The 18,040-nt window shown below is 44.0% G+C and overlaps 6 protein-coding genes across 6 annotated transcripts; 4 read left to right on the plus strand and 2 right to left on the minus strand.

Moving 5' to 3' along the window:
• Window positions 1-191: 191 nt before the first annotated feature.
• SERLADRAFT_409084 (uncharacterized protein) lies at window positions 192-1,903 on the plus strand (the record flags this gene model as incomplete). The annotated part of the gene is made up of 5 exons (XM_007319527.1): window positions 192-335; window positions 392-539; window positions 774-1,022; window positions 1,072-1,461; window positions 1,515-1,903. The coding sequence occupies 5 exons, from the start codon at window positions 192-194 to the stop codon at window positions 1,901-1,903; spliced, it is 1,320 nt and encodes a 439-aa protein (XP_007319589.1).
• Window positions 1,904-6,270: 4,367 nt separating this feature from the next.
• Window positions 6,271-8,800, plus strand: SERLADRAFT_409085 (uncharacterized protein; the record flags this gene model as incomplete). Its single annotated transcript, XM_007319528.1, has 10 exons — window positions 6,271-6,392; window positions 6,441-6,574; window positions 6,670-6,739; window positions 6,850-6,905; window positions 7,101-7,279; window positions 7,322-7,661; window positions 7,725-7,763; window positions 7,845-8,240; window positions 8,363-8,661; window positions 8,690-8,800. The coding sequence occupies 10 exons, from the start codon at window positions 6,271-6,273 to the stop codon at window positions 8,798-8,800; spliced, it is 1,746 nt and encodes a 581-aa protein (XP_007319590.1).
• A 1,015-nt stretch (window positions 8,801-9,815) lies between these two features.
• Window positions 9,816-12,217, plus strand: SERLADRAFT_416158 (uncharacterized protein; the record flags this gene model as incomplete). Its single annotated transcript, XM_007319529.1, has 10 exons — window positions 9,816-9,922; window positions 9,990-10,033; window positions 10,149-10,318; window positions 10,379-10,492; window positions 10,545-10,609; window positions 10,664-10,745; window positions 10,880-11,126; window positions 11,203-11,335; window positions 11,398-11,716; window positions 11,743-12,217. 10 exons carry the CDS (start codon window positions 9,816-9,818, stop codon window positions 11,794-11,796), a joined length of 1,335 nt encoding a protein of 444 aa, XP_007319591.1.
• A 1,850-nt stretch (window positions 12,218-14,067) lies between these two features.
• Window positions 14,068-14,398, minus strand: SERLADRAFT_392328 (uncharacterized protein; the record flags this gene model as incomplete). The annotated part of the gene is made up of 1 exon (XM_007319530.1): window positions 14,068-14,398. One exon carries the CDS (start codon window positions 14,257-14,259, stop codon window positions 14,077-14,079), a length of 183 nt encoding a protein of 60 aa, XP_007319592.1.
• A 69-nt stretch (window positions 14,399-14,467) lies between these two features.
• SERLADRAFT_392329 (uncharacterized protein) lies at window positions 14,468-14,836 on the plus strand (the record flags this gene model as incomplete). The annotated part of the gene is made up of 2 exons (XM_007319531.1): window positions 14,468-14,559; window positions 14,635-14,836. 2 exons carry the CDS (start codon window positions 14,468-14,470, stop codon window positions 14,834-14,836), a joined length of 294 nt encoding a protein of 97 aa, XP_007319593.1.
• Window positions 14,837-16,339: 1,503 nt separating this feature from the next.
• On the minus strand, window positions 16,340-17,751 carry SERLADRAFT_409087 (uncharacterized protein; the record flags this gene model as incomplete). Its single annotated transcript, XM_007319532.1, has 9 exons — window positions 16,340-16,436; window positions 16,490-16,590; window positions 16,684-16,799; window positions 17,139-17,174; window positions 17,203-17,229; window positions 17,281-17,394; window positions 17,542-17,584; window positions 17,608-17,654; window positions 17,679-17,751. The coding sequence occupies 9 exons, from the start codon at window positions 17,749-17,751 to the stop codon at window positions 16,340-16,342; spliced, it is 654 nt and encodes a 217-aa protein (XP_007319594.1).
• Between the last annotated feature and the right edge of the window lie 289 nt (window positions 17,752-18,040).

Here is an 18,040-nt window from a genome sequence, read left to right on the forward strand (position 1 = left end):
ATTCAACATCTGTACTTATTACTACCACTTCAAACCAATGTGATTCTTTTGTATGACATTGGGTGCATTTTCTCTCGCTCACCAGCATAAGTAAGTTTTTTCTTCTTTATTTATTTACACTACTTTAACATTTGTAGTATGACATTCTTCCAGACAGTATTGTATCACGTCTGCGGTTTGCAACTACTGCAATGCATGCATATGGTCATGAATGGGCTTGCCAGCTCATGTATAACCCTCAAATGGCTAATGGACTCGGCCTCTCTGATGGCAAAGGGACTGAGAGGCTCTGGTCCAGGTTCATCAGACTTATAGGGATTCAGCAATCATCATCGGTGCGTAATTGATGCCAAGTCTATGATCAGATACAAGAATAACCATCACCGTCCAGTGGCAACAACGACTCTGGCTGATTGATCATCAAGCTGCAGTGATTGGACAAGATATGCAAAACATTTTAGGAACCTGGCTCAAGTGGCGTCTCAAACGAGGTGTAGACAAACAAGATTTGGCTGCACAGGATGTGCTAGATGCTTGTGGTGTGTCCATATCCGAGCTTCAAAAAACACTGGGTAGTAGAACAAGAGTCCCAGCTTTCAATTTGTGCTTGTAAGTACTTATGAGGCTCTTGAAACTTAGGTATTGCTGACAGTATTTGAAGATACTCCTGCATGACTTAAAAGAGAACTAGACACAGTTATATCACTACAGGCTGGTTTAGATATTTCAGACAAGGCTTTACAGGTAACACATAAAAAAGGACTCTGCATCAGAGGAGACACTGGAGGCTCTTGGAAGCCTCAAGCAGGGCCACAAGCATCTGATGAACAAAGTTGATGTTTTATACGCGTCTCTCAATGTACATGACAAGTTCCCTGGACTTAAAGGCATAGACTTGGAGTTTGTGCAGATTCTCTTGATGGCCCGGGACCTCAAAATTAATATTTGCAAATGGGCAATTGGGAGCTTCTTTAAGTGGGATAAACTTGATTGTGCAGTTGGAGGGGCACAGCAAGCACTTGGTGACATTCCTTTCTAAGGTAATCTGGCATGTTTAACTTGGTATATTAGGTACAAAGCTCCACCAGCAAACATGGCAGGATATTTCCAAGAGGCAGCCCACTCTTATGGCTGCATTGCAAAAGTTCCATATGTACTGCCAGCAGTTGCATATACTCTATGGTCCATCCTTGGCTGTCCCTCTTCCAATGCCCCTCCCAACAAAACTTAAGGACCTATGGAGTGATCAAAGCCTCACAGAAGACGTGTGGATATCTCCATCTGCTGGTGAGATTTCACCATGGTTGGAAGACCCAGATGTGCGTGACAACATTCATGCTGCCCTAAAGCAGGACAGATGTAGAGAGGAACAACGTTGCCTGGGCTTGGAAGCCGTCGACGTGTGTCGATGGTTTGGGCGGGAACTAGCAGCAATTGAACTTGCTCTTCACCTGCCAGCCCGTATGTTTATTTTTATTAAGCCCTGTGTGTTGATTTTTAATTGCTCTTCACAGACAACACATTCAGTCTGGCACTACAGCAGCATTGTAACCACTTGCGTCATCTTCAAAAAAAACTCAAGAACCCACTTGCATCTCAAGCCCGCTACGACAGCCAAGCTAGCGAAGCTCTTAGGCTTGCAACAACCCTCTCAGGAGGCTTTATTCCCACCACTTACCACTGGATTCAATATACCTCGTCGTCCAGTCCTGATTTGCCCCCCAACAACATTGATGTGGACCCACTGGAATATTGTGAAAATGAGGTCCCGCTTGGACTGGAACAAATTACACTGGGTGATATAATTACAGCAGAATCTATTGGGGATGTAGATGATGATGAAAATGAGGAACCTGCAGTAGCAGATGTAGAATTGAGATGGGACATTCCAGAGGTACAGTAGTGTTCTCTGTTAGTTTTGGTGATTCTGCACCTAGTTGTGCTATCTATTTTCCCTTCTTTCTAAATCACTTTCCTCTTTATTCCTTTTGCTCTATTGTTCAGTATTCACTGAGCATTCTATAATTTCGCCTTTGTGGCTGATTTGTTTACCAATGTTTACAAAACTTCGGATTAGTATTGCAGAGTCCACTATTTCTATTCTTTAGTTACTCATACTGGACTCTAGGTACTGTACACATTCTGTACTCTCTGATAATATAGTTACTCATACTGGACTCTAGTTCTGTCCCTGTTAGCTCTCAGCAAGTGGCTAGACACTTCCCAGAAGTTCTCAATTGAACATTCTCTTGGTTGACTCCCTACACATATACTCACATATGATAACTAGAACCTTCGTATCAACAATTTTCCTATTGTGCATCATAATAATACTGTAATTGTTGCCGGTACTGTTGCCAGAAGAGTGCGAGAGCCTCAAAACAGATTTCCTCAGCAGATATTCAACCCCAGCGATATCAATAGGCTCTCATCCTCCACTGCTCGTTTCAATGATGTGTGTATCAATGGCTGTGCAGTGCTCATGTACTTGGAATTCAAGTCTCTTCATGCCTGTCAATGTGCCCTTCTTTCAACCCATGATCTTCTGCGCATACAATATAAAGCATCTATAAAGCATCCAATGATGCTGTGTGGAGAAACATGTCATGGACATTGTGCTGGGACAAAGATATATGGATAATACCAATTCATCAACCATCCCCTGTTGGCCACTGAGTGTTGTGTATTGCTTGTTTCTCAACTAAAGAGCTACATCTTTTTGACAGCTTTGCGGACAAGGAGGGATGGAAAGCAGATGTCAGGGTCAGTCTTTGTTGCTCCTGGTTCTCATCACTCAGTTTGAGCTTGATGACAGGATATTATGACATTAATAACATAGTTACATAGCCTTGCAAGTCAATACTGTAAGCCTTGCCAAGTGGACTTGCAGGGCTGACTTTCAAAACCTATAGTAGTAAGCCTTAACATACTCTTATTAACAACACTACAAACTCAACCTCCCCTTAGTGCACGCCATTGCAGAGCAACATATATGATTGTGGAGTATGGGTATTAGCAATGATTGCAGGTGTATTGCGAGGGTCAGACATAACTAATCTACAAGAGAGTGACATGGTTGCTTTCCGATGCCACCTACATATACTTGTGCTCTCCATACCAGTAGCATAGTCCCTATTCCATAATGTAAGGATTCCTGCCCTCTGCTAACATCAGTAATTTGGCCTGCTGGCAACATATGGCCCAGGCCCACCAAAATAAGAGGTTGTCAGCCATTTCTTGATGCCTTCAACAACCCTTCACAAGACCTATTGATCTCTGAAGAGACTTCCACTGAACTAGCAGCCCAGATATATCTGTACGCAGTACATTCTTTAGCCCACTGAAGTCTCTGTCTCTGTACATAGTGGTACAAAGTTCCATTCTCTCTTTCTCCTGTTGCCAGCACTGTCTATGCATCACATCTACGAGATTGGAGGTGAAACGAGCCTCCTCCACTGTATCAGTAGGTTCTGGTGCATTGTAAGGTGGAATAGAATCCCATTGCTCCAGGTTTGATTCGTCGAGGTTATCAGCACTTTGCGAGGCTTCATGGAACAGATAGGAGTCAGGAAGAGCTTTTGCAGCGAAGTCAATTAGCTGGTGGGGTAAAGAATGTGAAATTGCAGCATCTGGGTTTCTCTGTTCTAGCTGAGAGGAGACACGGCTTTGTCGTCTATGGCATTTGGCATATAAGCGAGTATTCTGTTCCCATTATGCATCCTTTCCTCTAGATATATTAGTTTGCTTAGTCTCGGAGGCTCTATAGCACCTACTTGTTTGAATGAGCATATCTGACCCTGTTTTGTTGGACTGCAGCCTGTCTAGTGTCTTCAGTAAGGTATTTTGCTTTTTGACCCATATAGCCTAAAGGAAGGAACATGAGACTAATGCATAGTCAAAATCTGTATCCCACCTGTTGCAATTTCTCTACCCAGAAGCATTATCACATAGGAAGATACTCTGAAAACTGATACCATTTTGATGGGGCTCCTTTCCTCTATTTTTTTTGACTAATTCCGGTGATATAATAGCTCAAAATGCACCCTAGGGATATGTTTTAAAACTAGTAGGATAGATATACACCTTGTGATTGGCAGGAACCCTCTGGTGTGACTTACCATATTTGTCTATTTTTCTGCTCTTCTTGTCGTCTTTGTGTCCACCACTATCTGCCAGTGCCTCCTTGTAGCCTCGGCATATTTTAAAAGCCTCATCATCAAGACATTTATCCCAAGTTTCCCAGCGATGATCCCTTCTGCTTTTCTATTTTTTTCACCTCCAGCGGATCCATTCTATCTATCCTTTTCAGACCAGAGTCCTACAAGGTATGAAAGCCTCAAAGAGAAACCAACAATGCAAAAACTCCCCACCTGTCTCCCACATCCTTGTGTCAAAAACATCTCCTCCCCGACATATTTTTGACCGACAAAAGAGCTCCTCTCAAGCTTTTGCTTTTGGTAGGTTCCTCAGTACCACTCTATAAGAGTTTATTAAACCTACAACCGTAGAGTCCTTTCCCACTCAATATTCTGTATTACTGCCTCTATAGTTGTGTCCTCTAGCGTTGGAACACGTGTTTTTTACTGTTCCGATCTTACCTGCACTCAAACTATATCATCCATATACAGTATTGCCTTTTTTTGGTTTTGTTTTTGGCTTCTGCTTTGTGACCTACAAAAGGCTGGTCATCCGTCACATATTGTAAACCTTGCCTGATTATACACTACCCCTCTTATAATCAGTTTTTTGTCCTCTATTGGTAAGTACAGACTCACCTATCAAGGCAAAACTGATGTCTGTCCTATAGAACATGTCTCCATGTACTTCACAATTCAAAATTCCACACCAAATCTCCACCCCTTGACTGTCTCTGATGATTTACAGGATGATGATGGTGATTTCATTGCGGCACAAGTGGGCGGAGGGCGTGACATATGCGAGGGTGAGGTGACTCCTACACGGCTGCGTATACACATCAAAGCTACACAACGTAATTCTGGACTCGTCCGTAATGCCTGTGGGGCAATGATAAACTATAACAGAAACGATACCCATCTCCAACTGCACTTGCAGGGAGTAAGAGGTACAAAGAGCTTGAGGTCAACAGATGCTAACAAATATAGCAAGTAGAGGACTTGGGAGTAAACTCAAGGGTTTCTGGTGAGGAGTAAAGTGGGTAATTCAAGTAATAAAAAGCTAAAGAACTATACATGGATGTGTAGGGCTTATATAGCTAATTGTCGATCCCTCAGACCGGAAGAGGAATAAAAGAAAAGTGGTCTGACAAAGAAATCAACCAATGAGAAAAACAATAACTATTGTACGACTTTTAAAGATTAATTAGCAGGTGAGAGAATGTAATAATAAGTATTGTTATGCGTGTTCAGGAACCATATCCTCATGGTGAGGTACAATCATGACTAAAGTGCATATCTCCAGGCACTGATGGGGCTTGGAGCTGGTTGGAGAGATGTCTACCACCAGTCCTTACCCATTGTGCTGGCTGGCTGGGAGTGTTACCCAGTCTCTGATCTGCGATATGAAGTGGTAACAATGGTTGAGAAAGCCTGTGAGGGCTATGAGAAGCAAAATAGCAAATGGTACCTGTAGCCCTAGAAGCAGAGGTGTGATGGGAAAAGCATCTGAGAACCAAGACTGTTACGATAACATAATTTCCGGACCTTTAATTTTCATTCTCCTCTTTAACCTTTTTCTGTAGTTTTCACACACTGTGCCAGTGGCACTTTCCCTTTTGTTCAAACTCCTCTTTCTCGCGCTACATTGTTTTTTCCTTATTTTTACATACAACTCTCTCACGCAGTGGAGCTGGTCACACGGGCTGTGCCCCATGACATCATCAGCCACTGCCTCTATCAACTGTACAGTACACATGTACAAACAACCCTATAGTAGTATATATACCCTAATAGATCAAGGAGACTCCTCAGCAAGTCCTCCTGTTCCCACAACTAACTTGGTCCTACCTAAGGGTTAACCACTCCCTCATCACTATCTTTACAGCTTGTCTGAGTTGTGCACCAGAGTAACTAACTCTTGGTTGTTACAAAGACATGGAACAAAAAGATAAGAAAATAAGAAAATATAAATGGTCCTTACAATGCCCAAACTTGTAGGGCTAAACTAATCCAGTCACAAGATGATCTATCTTCAGAGAGCCATAATGACCACTTCTTGTCTACATCTAATCACTCAGACCCGCATTTGTCAGACACGAGTGATGGGCCTCCGAACCTCTAAAAGAAGAAAAAAATGTCAGTATATTGTGATTCCTGGACTCGTCGGGGATGGTGTCCCCAGCCTCCCCAATTGCGCACTCATGTGTCCCATCAACAAGTTCCATCTCCACCGTCAGCTCAACCCTCTCACATATAGTAGGTTATTTGACATACTGGTTTACATGCACTCATCTACACCCACAGCAACCGTGTTTCACTGAATGCAATAGGAGAAGCATTTGATGATCACAGCAACAAAGAAAATGTTGCTCCTGAGTGGGAAATAATTTTTGAAGGCTCTAACAAGGTTGACGATGAGGCTATTGTAGAAGAAAAAAGTGATTTGACCCTCTTTACAAAGCTAGTTTTGACTCAGCTTCGTAAATTGTTTGCATTCTCAACCAGATAGTCCTCACACATGCAATATATGCAGAGGCCCTTGGCCACAAATTTGCATCTGGAAAATTTTCCCCTTGGTATGGCAAAGGAACTTGCATCCCAAGGTATTGTCTGTGTCAACTGGCCCCATGGTGTGCTTCTCCCAGGAGAAGAGCAGTCTTCTACAGCCAAACCAAAAAGTATATCTGACTTGACGCTCTCTGAGCGCTCAAAGCTGTTTGCACCAAGGCCCTCAACAATTACTCTTCAAATCTGTGCCAAAGTTACAATGTAAGTACTATTATTTTTTTGTATTATGTACAAGCTAACACCGGCGGCTTCCTGTAGCTTAATTAATCAATTCTACCGAGCCTGTCATTGTTGGCGCTGCCCCCCCACACGGCTCTTCAGATTCTTTTGGGCGGAGGAAATTTGCCAACAATGGCATTGATAATTGCGGCTTGCCACGTGCAAAATATATATCAGCCAGGGGAACAAGGAAAGGAAAGGATCAAGGACATCCCAGTCAAGCCGCTCACCAAGATGGAACCTTTGATGAGGATGAGCCTCCCGCAGAGCCTCCTGCAAGGACTGGTGCCAAGGGTGGCAAGAAAGTTGAGGTTGTTAAAGTTGTGCCCCCTCAATCAAAACTATTGAAGTCAAAGGTCAGGTTTGATTAATCAAGCAATACGGAGTTGATGTCAGAGGCTGAGGCACCGGACAAAAATGAAGATCATGACACACAGTCTGATCCTGACACAGGATATGAAGACACCTTGCCAGCTCAAAAGCGAAAAATCAGTGCCAAGGCATCCAAACACTTAGCAAAGCAAGACGCACACTCCACACATTTGCAGCAGGAGAACACTACCAACAAACCACAGAAGGCCAAGAAGGCATTGGCAACGGTCAAAGAGTCACAAAAATCATCCCATACCGAGAGCCTCCCAACCACAAAAGGACAGAGTACCAGCCTTATGGTTGGCCAGTCATTGCCACTGACTGAACCCTCATCAGTAAACAAGTCCCAGAAGGACGCAGGAGTAGGTTCGCCCCATTCTCAACCTTTGAGTGCCTGCGGAGGCTCACCCAACTCTTGTATAATCCTAGCCCTACACAATGAGTGTGGAGAACAGCTAAATGTGAAAAGTAAGCATAAATATCTATTGTTGGGCTCTGCTAATATCTATCTATGTGAAGTGTAACCTAAGCCCACACTGCACAAGGCAGGTGGTGTTTCCAAGGAGGGCAGCGTTGACCTGGACAAGATGTTCAATCTACATTATTTGACATACAAGACGCTTGCAGCTCATGCCAATATACCAGAGCCTCACGACGCTATGCAACCCACTACAAGTGCTCCCCCCTTCATTTCTGTTGCTAGTGCTTCCTTACCCTCTTCAACTGCAGAACATCCATTGGTGCAACATTCGTCTATGCCTGCTAGGCTTGCTGGCATTGAGGAGGGCTATCCTTCTGTTACACCGGGAAATGGCCGCCTTACTGTTCAAGATGTTCCTACAGAAGACCTGTATTGCGTGCCAGGGGAGGGAGCACTTCATGGCGAGCAAGTGGATGGCCACTATGCTACTAGTAGAGAACAAGACAATATCACAGCTTTAGCAGGTGCTTCTCAGGAGCCTCCCCCCCTCCTATGGACTACATGGGTCATTGCAGACAATATTTTGTGGACAGCTATGTTGGCATTAGTGGTGGCATTGCGTCACCACATCCCCCACCTACATCAGGTACTGGCCGTGCTGAAGGCCCATATTACACACCAGGGGAGGGGCCACTTTGTGATGGACAAGGGCCTTTGCATTATTCTGTGGAGCAAGTAAATACGGCAGCTGGAAAGGGAACCTTGCAAGAGCCTCCACTGCCTCTCAACAACTACACAAGTAGTGGCCGTGCTGAAGACCTGTATTGCGCACCTGGAGAGGGGGCATGTTGTGTTGAAGATGGTGCCAGCCACTATTGGGAGCAAGTGAATGTGACAGCTGTAAGGGGTAGCTCGCAAGAGCCTCCTCCCCCTGTCAACAACTATGTAGGTCATTGCGGACAGGATTTTGTAGAAAACCATGGTGGTGGTGCTATTGCGTCACATAGATTATCGGAAGGCCAGTACACTGACTATCGACCAAGCAGTTCAGCAATGGGTGGTTGTATCAGGGACAATGGAATGAGCCTTGCACCTTGGCGGAAAATACACGCCATGCAAGACCTGACCAAGGATATGGTCAAATAACCCCAGGCGGTTATGTGCTCTCAAGCCATGAGGGTGTGCGTTGCAAAAATATGTGCAACATCACTAGCACCCTGCGCCCTCAATAAGACATACATGGACGTACTCTAGTACTCTATCAAGATTCTGAAGTACCCCCCGGAGCACTCCGCAAGCCACACCACAGCAGGGAAATTGGTACCACACAGGGCACAGACACCAAGCAAGGGTATTACTACTATGCCCCAGGTCCAGTCCATAAAAGCCATTGTGATAGATATAGGGAAACTGCACAACTTCAAGGGACTATCAGTACTCACCACGCAAGTCCACAACACAATATAGGGGGCCTTGGACCCCCTTCATAACTTCTATTATCTGTTAATCCTCACGACACCACCACTGGCCCAAAAACGCCAGAAGTTATCAATGCCAGGGTTCCTGATGACCATACACCCCAATATGGCGATAATAGGGGGCCCTTGGAGTTTGCAAACCCAGGGATTTGGCCTCCATGTTAGGTTTCCTAGTGGCCGTTGTTGTACTTGTAGTCAGTATTGCTGTTACACTAGATCTTGTTATACCGCTTTATTTGAATCCTGCTGCCGTTCAAAGTCATATCAGTTTTTCTCAACTCAAGGTGAATTGTAGGAAGTTGATTGTTATCATTAGTTCTTACCTTCTATTTTTTTTTGCTTCAGCAAATTGCATTCCAATATGGAAGACCATGTTCATTGATATGAAGATTTTGCACTAAGCATCTGCCCTCGGAAAACACCCCACTTTTCTCCACTCTTCCTTCCCTCTACACTATTCTCTTGTCTGTTCAACTTTCCACTACTCAAACACCAAAAAACGCTGTGGTGAGCTACCTATATCATTGTTCATCTTCTCCTTGTACCCAACCGTTCATTGCCCTCAATCTTTGTTCTCTCCCTATCTCAGTATTGCTGAGTTCACTTGACATCTTATAAATCATGTCTCAACGCCATTCCTCTCAAGAATCTAATACCCGTGATGCCCTGTCAGAATGTGTGCCTTGTGTAGTTGGGGGTTCTGGCAAGGTTGATGCTATCTTCGCCAAGTATTTTGCAGGCCTCAATGCTGTTGTTGTGGACCTTGTTGGTCAAACTACATTACCAGTGCCACAGGTCCTTGATCATTGGCGCCCGGGAATCTGTACAACAGATACTTTGTCAGTCAGCAAGAACGCGAGCTTTTGAGGATTGCGGCACACAGTAGTTCAGATAGCACCCCATGTAGGTGTCTCCGTGTACTTTCCCATTGTCCATCTCACTTTGCATTATTAGCTGTTGCCGTCTGCCAGCATTATTACAAAAATTTCAAGGAGGTCTACCCCAACACCTGGAAAATAACCCTGGAAACTTATGACCAGGCCCCAGTTCATCCGGACATACCACAGGCTGGTGCTCAATGTGTGCAACATTTCGAGGAGCGCCAGAAGAATTTGGTCAAACTGGTGAGCTGGTAGTTTTCCCTATGCATGCACTTATAATTACTTATTGCGTCTTAACACTAGGTCAAAACTCTTGCAAAAAACCATATTTTTGAAGTTGCACTACTCATGGCTGGGAACAATGTAAAGGAAGACGGGGCTCTTGGAACTAGCCATACTACACGAGGAGCTGAAAATGTAAGTGGCCCCCATCATACTCGGGGCATTAGTTTTACTGATATTCCTTTAGTTCTTCCAGGATAGATGTCGGGCAAGCAACAATGACATCATCGGCCATTTTAAAGCCCATATATAGTAAGTATATTTTGCCTTGCGGGCAACTCATGATATTTATTCTGTGTATGTTAGTAATATTATTCCGCTCAATGCAATAGCAGAGGGGCTTGATGGCACCGTGGAATACGCACCACGCTTGTCCATTTCATACAAAGTCAACACTCCCAAATCCCACGAGGCTTAAGATGAGGTCCAAATAATACACGAAGGTAAAGATGATTTGCCTCGCATCCGAGCATTGATTGTGTCTAGGCTAGGTACATACACCATCCTATGACTCTCCTACAGCTCATTGCCCTTCCCTTTGCAGAGAAACTTGGCTGCAAATTCCTTTTGGGAAAGCTATTCCCTTGGAAGAATTTGCCTAGCAAGATGGCCACACACAGTGTCATTGCCGTCAACTGGCCTGGAGATATGCTTATGCCAGGTCAACAATGGACTCCTGGTTCTAAATCCAAGGGTATTTCTGACCTCACCCTTGCTGAGCGTACAAAGCTCCTCAACAGCCTCAAGGACTCTCGCCTAACAGCCTACAGTTTGTATTCAAAAAGAACAAGAAAGGTAGTACACTCCATGTCTTTTGTTATAAAGATTGCTAATATTCTATACAGATATGCTTGTCAACTCTATCAAACCCGTCATCAGAGGTGCCGCACCTCCACCTCACTCTGCCCACCTGTTTAGTCAAAGGGAATTTGCAAACATGAAGGTCAATCGGAAGGGAGTGCCATGCCAAGAAGACATGTCAGTCGCCTTAACACGAGTCAAGAAAGGGAAACAACCCGCACACTTGTCTATGGTGTCAGCAATGAAGAGCCTCGGGAATGTAGTGTAGAGGCCCACAACAAGGCTCCCAGTGGGAGTAGAGTCAAGGCTGTAAAGAGGAGGAAGGTCGCCATCAACAACAATGAGTCTGGGATTAATGGTAAAGTGGCTCGCCAAAAGGCTCCCAGTAGAATTAAGGCCGGGAAGAGGAAGAGGGTTGATGTCAGCAACAACAAGTCTGAGGATGGTGGTAAAAAGGATCACAAAAAGGCGTCCAGCAGTAGAGTCAAGGCTGGGAAGAAAAAGGTCAAGGTGGTGCTTGTCGCCCCACCAAGACCCTTTAAGAAGCCATGGGTTAATGTCAGCTTGTCTGAGACGGAGAGCAGCCACGCAAAGCCCATAGCCAGTGGGGTAAACAAGACAACTCATCTGGAGCATGAAAACACCACAGACATTGGCAAGCCCAAGACAAGGGTGTTGTTACCCCACGCAGAAAGAAAGTCAAAACCAATGTTGTCAATGATGAGAACTGTAGTTAGAAAACCACACACAAAACAAACTAGCACACAATCCTCCCAGATTCCACCGAACTTGTGTATGGGTTTTGCCTTCTAGAACAGTGAAGTGGTCTGGTTGTTTGTGGGGTGGTACATATGACAATCCTTCAAAGTAAAACCCAGAGATGTATGGGTGTGGGTTTTGAGGAGGAGGGATAGTTGAATTATAGAGAATAAGGGCTTAGTGACGAGTTTGGACAAGCACTACCTTGCTAATCGTAGCACAAGGTAGTTTGAGAACGACAAGATGATGAGGTGACAAGGTTCCCAGTGATAGCAGGCTCCTGATGCACAGACTGTAGTGCTCAGAAGGACTTTAATTGAAAGGGATGACTATGACTTTCAAAAATGACAAGTGACAATGACAGCAGTTAATAGTGGTAGCAGTGGGAAGTGTTGTGACCACACTGGATCACAAGTAGCAGAGTAGTGAACTTGAGATTAGAGAAGAAGTCTGGATTGGAGTTCTTGTTGTTTTACAAGGTAAAATACAGGGGTTTATATAGTAAAAGAAAGGTAAGCTATGCACAGTATAGCTGTGCAAAAGGAATGAGAGAGAACATGAAGGAATGAATGTGCGCTGACAAATCCTGCATAGGTAGTACAGGATAAGATCATCAAAATAAGGAAAAGAAAGAGATAGAACAATGAATGCTGTGTAAGTAATGTCACAGGTTTGTACAGCCATAAAATAAAGTCCAATAACAGAAAGAGAGCAAGAAAATCATGAAGTCATGGGAAGATGCAGTAAAAAAAGGATAAAGAAAAACAATATCAATATCAACACAGTTTCTTTATTGTCAGTCAGGCATTCTAAAAAAATATGTGTCCATAAAAATGATTCAAAAATCAAAAATAATCGCACTGTAAATAAATGTTCTGCTGAAAAAAAAGAAACTGGAGCCACTGGCCACCACCTAGTTCAAATCCGATGGTTCCATGGCCTTACCCATGGACTGGTTATATTGGACCACCTGGTCAAACAAGGGAAGGAGGGGAGTAGTTCCAATTTGGAACAAGTGAGTCCCAGGCAGCGTGTGGTAGGTGTAGCTATAGCGAAGACAATGAACAAAAGATAAATGTACCCAAGTGAATGGGACAGCAATGTACATAGGCGACGCAAGGGGATGAACCTTCTCCAGCTCAAAAACTACCCACCCATGCTCCAACCGGGCGAGATGAGCAACCAATGTTTTGATGGTATATGATAGAAGATTGACGTCATGAAGATGGACCTTTTGCCTAACTTGGACCGGCCGCCAGGGCTTTGCTGGTATCAGCAGTGGCACATGGTGGTCAACGGACGTGGATAAAAAGTGGTGACATCAGATATGGTGGGCGAGCAAAGAAAATGAGGAGGAGGAGGGTGGAGGTGACCAGGAGGTGAACTAAAATGGGAATCCAGAAGTAACTGTCAGGTGAGAATAAGAAAGAGAGTAATGGTCCCATGGTGGGGCTGAGTAAAGAAAAAAAGTAAGGGAGGGCGACAAAAGGGAGGGCGCAATGTGTAGCCGGTGGCAACGCAAAAATTTGCCAAAATGCCAAAATGCAGAAAGTACCAAATGGAAAAGCAAAGGTGAGCACGACTGAATTGCCTAATAGAGGTGGTGTTGATTAGCCACAAGTTCGAAAAAGGCGATATTAATTACTATTCCACGTGGCACTGTGCCTGTGTGGCGCAAAGGCGAGTCTTTTTGAATATTTGCTTCATTTTTGACACCTGTCCATGCTACCAATCAACTTTGGTCCATGACAACGTTGAAGGGAAAAGGATCCTCAATTAGCACAGGAGGGTCACTGTCGCCAGTGACAGTAACAACTGACAATGATGCCAACTTGAACACACATCCAGTCTTCCCTACTGGCAGCCCGCGTATGTGTATGTATCATCCTTTTTGCCTTGTTCATAATCTCACTCTCAATTTGCACTCTGTCTTTGTGATAGTCTATATGGAGAGGGTGAAAGTTTTGTTGGAGAGGAAATCACTACTGGTAAGTAAACCCCTTCTGTTGTGTCTAAAATTCTAACCCACTGTAATGTAACAAGACCCAAACTGAAACAGCGCATTGAGGTTACCACTGAAGACAACAGCAACATAACATCTCCAACCATCACTCAAAGCATCATAAGACTCTCCCTCAGGAAGATATGCCAGTGCCCCGTCAGGCAATCTTACAATCCTCCCGGGAGCCTTGCAGGAACACCGTAATAACACCATTGAAGCCTCGCAAGAGCATTGCAGAGGCACAGCAACACCTTACCTCTGACCTAGCTGAGGCTGTAGGAGGATCAGACGAAGTCATCCATCCTGCTGGACTGCCTGACGAGCCCCAAACAGTGCGCATGTCTTCCGCTGCTAACATCTCTCAGCAACCCGTCAATATCACCAGGCCATTATTATACCCTCAGCATGTCCTTGTCCCACTGTTGCAACTCTCTCCTGCCTCAGCTAGGATGCTTGCAGCTGAAGAAGGCATCCCATTTGATGGAAGCAACATTCCTCCTGGTATCTATTTGCCCAGCAACACCTCGACCCGCTGACTCCTCAATTATATGTCCCAACACACCAGTGGTGAGGAGCCTACGTATGGCCAGATCTTTCCTAGTAGGTACATGCTGCAATCTGCAGCAGAGGGTCGGGATATGTATCATGGCACAATGCTACAAGGTGATGCATATGCGCATGCACCTCCTTATTAGGATCACCTGGTGCCCTCTAGGCCATCCCGCAAGCCACAACATGCTATGAATATGGGGCCAATGCGTGCCCCAGAACCTCTCGCAATCTATGGCCCTCCCAAGACATACCAGGTACAGCAAGATGGCTCTCTCCACACTGCGGATGCACTTGAGCGCCACACCCCAGCAAGCAATTCCCCTGGCTCTAGCAGAGTGCGACCTGCAGCCCATGAAAGCAGATAAGTTGTGGGATCATAAGGGAGATATTGTAGGTGATGTACCGGCTCTGTAAGGGTGTTCGCAGTGTGCCCATTTTGTCCTGTTGTCATTTCTGTAATTAACCATAGTTGTGGGACTTGAAAGCTTTAGTTATCCCCTCCTACCCATTTGCAACAAAAGATGTTGAGCCCGTGTTATGTTGTATGGAATGTATAATGTTATTGTTGATTATTTTGTTGCTTGGATCATTCAGATGAGGCTGCCATGAAACCTCAAGCTCAAAAAATCTTTACGGCCGAGAGCCTCTTCCCAGCATCTCCAGAAGTCACTGAAGAGTGTTGAAATAACAAAACAAATAAAAAATATTTACCACCAAGAGCCTCATCCCACGTCTCCAGAAATCACTGAAGAGTGTCAAGATAACAAAATGAATAGAAAATAAAGAGAAATGGCATTGGGAGGACATACAGGGAAGAAGGCCATCATAGCAATAAAACCCCGGTTTCACAATACACTAACATCACTTTAAATGCGCGAGCCTCAAATGAGGCTAACCTGATAGCCCTTTTGAAAGCCTTATAAAACCACAGAACACCCTTGTGAGAGGCATGAGCAGTGTATTCTCATCTAGGAACTAAGGGAAGACCTCATTCAAGAGGGTGTCTCATAGATGGGTTCTGCCCTATCAAAGAACCCAGTCTGTCAGTGCATGGGAACATCTCTGGAGTGCTGCCAAGGGTGTTACCGCGCATTCCAGGGAACCTCCCAGCCTGGCCACATCAATCCAGTCTGGTCCGGCCTTACAATGGACTACTCCACGCTACAAGGTGCATTCAGGCTTTTGGCTTTTGATTGACCTGGTTAGACTTCCAATGCTCGTCAATTGTGGTCACTCGCTCAAGGCCTGTTCAACCATTTCAATTCATTAGTCATCAATATCATGTATTCACTTGTAGTAAATACAATACGAGTCCTTTTGAACAAGAAAAGCGAAAATAAAACATACACAGCCAAGTACACAGCACAAGAAAAGAGACTCAAAATGAACAAGAAATCCTAAAAATGAGAAAAGGGAGTGAGTAACCACAAGAGCATCCGGCTCTAATCAGAATCAGGCTCTGTAAGAGGTCCGTTGTCCAAATCCATAGGTGGCACCTAAACCAGCTGGCTTTGCTGGACTGGCTCTTGAGAACGTGCAACAAACTTTGGTGGCACAGACACATTGTTGTTAATGCCGACAGTCTGGGCCTGAGACCAAGTAACAGGGAGTGGTGGTGGTTCTGTAGGCTATGCTTTTGATCGTCCAGGTGCTTTTTTGGTGGAAAGATTCTTTGCTAGTTGCGGTGTGGCCAGGTTAGCAGGCTTTCCTGTCGTGACTGGAATTGGCCTTGTTGTACCTTGAGTTGGCCTTGTCATTGTGGTAGATCTTGTAGTGCCTTGCATTGGCCTTGTTGTTGTGATGGACATTGTGCCATTTGGTTTGCCATCACTTTCAGCTTGCATGATGTCCTGTGACTTCGCTAGTTTTTATGCCACACATCTAGCCCTCATTTTTGCAAGGTCTGAATCTGTCTCATCCAGCAAGTTGGGCGAAACATCTTGAGCTTTTTTCCCATAGATTTGCCTGTAAACATTATCCATAATAAGACGAAAGCAATAAAAATAAATTCCACTCACTCTGTTAGCCATGTAAGAGTCTCCACTGCCCATTCATCATCTCCATCACTGAGAGTTTCAACAATCATGTTAAAAAACTCTTCAATGTTGAATGTGCCAACCTGTATTTGGAACGACTGGCAACTGCTGAGAGAGAACCAGCCCCAATATAACCACATTAGTAGTTATACAAGCGGTAAAAAAGCAAAACCCACGCAACAAAGAGACCATGCAAAACTTGCGAGTGTGACCTCTGTAATACCATACATCTTGCTCTTTGATGGTTTTCCACCACTACCTTTGCTCTGTTCACCTGTGTCCTTTGTTCTGACTGCAGAAGGACCAAGGAAAAGATGTTGATAGACCAATGAAACAATTAGTGATAATATTAGCACTATCAAGGAAACTGAATACTTGTATGCCGAAATGGCCTCTAAATAATCCTTCAAGTGGATTGTCTGTATTGTATGATGCACTGTCTTTGTATAGCATAGATGGCCAGTCAACAGCCATAAGGGGCCATTTACCACCCTGTAGTCTAATCATTCCACTAAATAAACAATTAATATCAATAAAAATTTACACATCTGGATCTTTGTCAAATTCATCTACCCATTTTAAAGGGTACATAGCTTGTGCCAGTTGGGAATTGGTTGACACCTCAATTTACCTTGCTTGAATTCCTTGGGATAGGTGGCTGCAAAGTCTGTATTTGGCAATTCAAGATGACATACTCAAGCATTGCATTCTTGATGGTGGATCTGGAAATAAATAAATAAATGGTCAGTGGATTTTAAAATGCATATATGCACTTACAGCAGCCAGACAAAGATTGAGCTCCTTGTATTCCATCTCAGAAGTATTAAATCCAGGGAGGAACAACAGAATAGTGTCATAGGCTTTGGAATATTGTTTTAACATTGAACCTGTACAAGCAAAATCAGCCACAAAAAATAATAAAATAAATACTAACATATTGTCTTCAGATATTAGACCTTTCTTTACAGACATCCCATGGTGGAATACAATCATAGGAATAGCAAAGGCATCACATAACACCACTATTTTTCTACCTACAGCCTGGAACTCTTGAAATGGGTCTTTGGGTCTGGATATCTAGATAAAACACATATAATTACCCAATTTTGAATTATTATCCACCTTAATTTTTTCAAGCGCCCAGTTGCTGTAAAATTATTCAACAGCTCACTCTCTGACTGTTTTTTTGAAGATGAACTTGAAGGAGAAGGTGGATAACTTGGAGAGGGAGGTGGAGATAACATAATAGTTTATACTTAAGCCTGAGGGATCAATGATCAATCAACGCAGGATCAGTCACAAATTGGAGGTTTAATATTTAATTACCGGGGCCTGACCAAATCTTATCTCTTAGTTGCTTTTATCATAGAGACTCAGAGATGTATCTGCAGCCTCTCTTTTTTGTCTGGGTCATTAAATCCATGTCTTTTTTCTGTCCAGGTTGTCAGTTCCAAGCAAAAAACTACTGAAGCCTCACAATTCATCAAATTTGTTGGTGCAAAGCTATTGCAAGAGCTACAAACATAATCCTTG

Source organism: Serpula lacrymans (genome assembly GCF_000218685.1).
Source record: "Serpula lacrymans var. lacrymans S7.9 unplaced genomic scaffold SERLAscaffold_8, whole genome shotgun sequence".
NCBI classification, from domain to species: Eukaryota; Fungi; Basidiomycota; class Agaricomycetes; order Boletales; family Serpulaceae; genus Serpula; species Serpula lacrymans.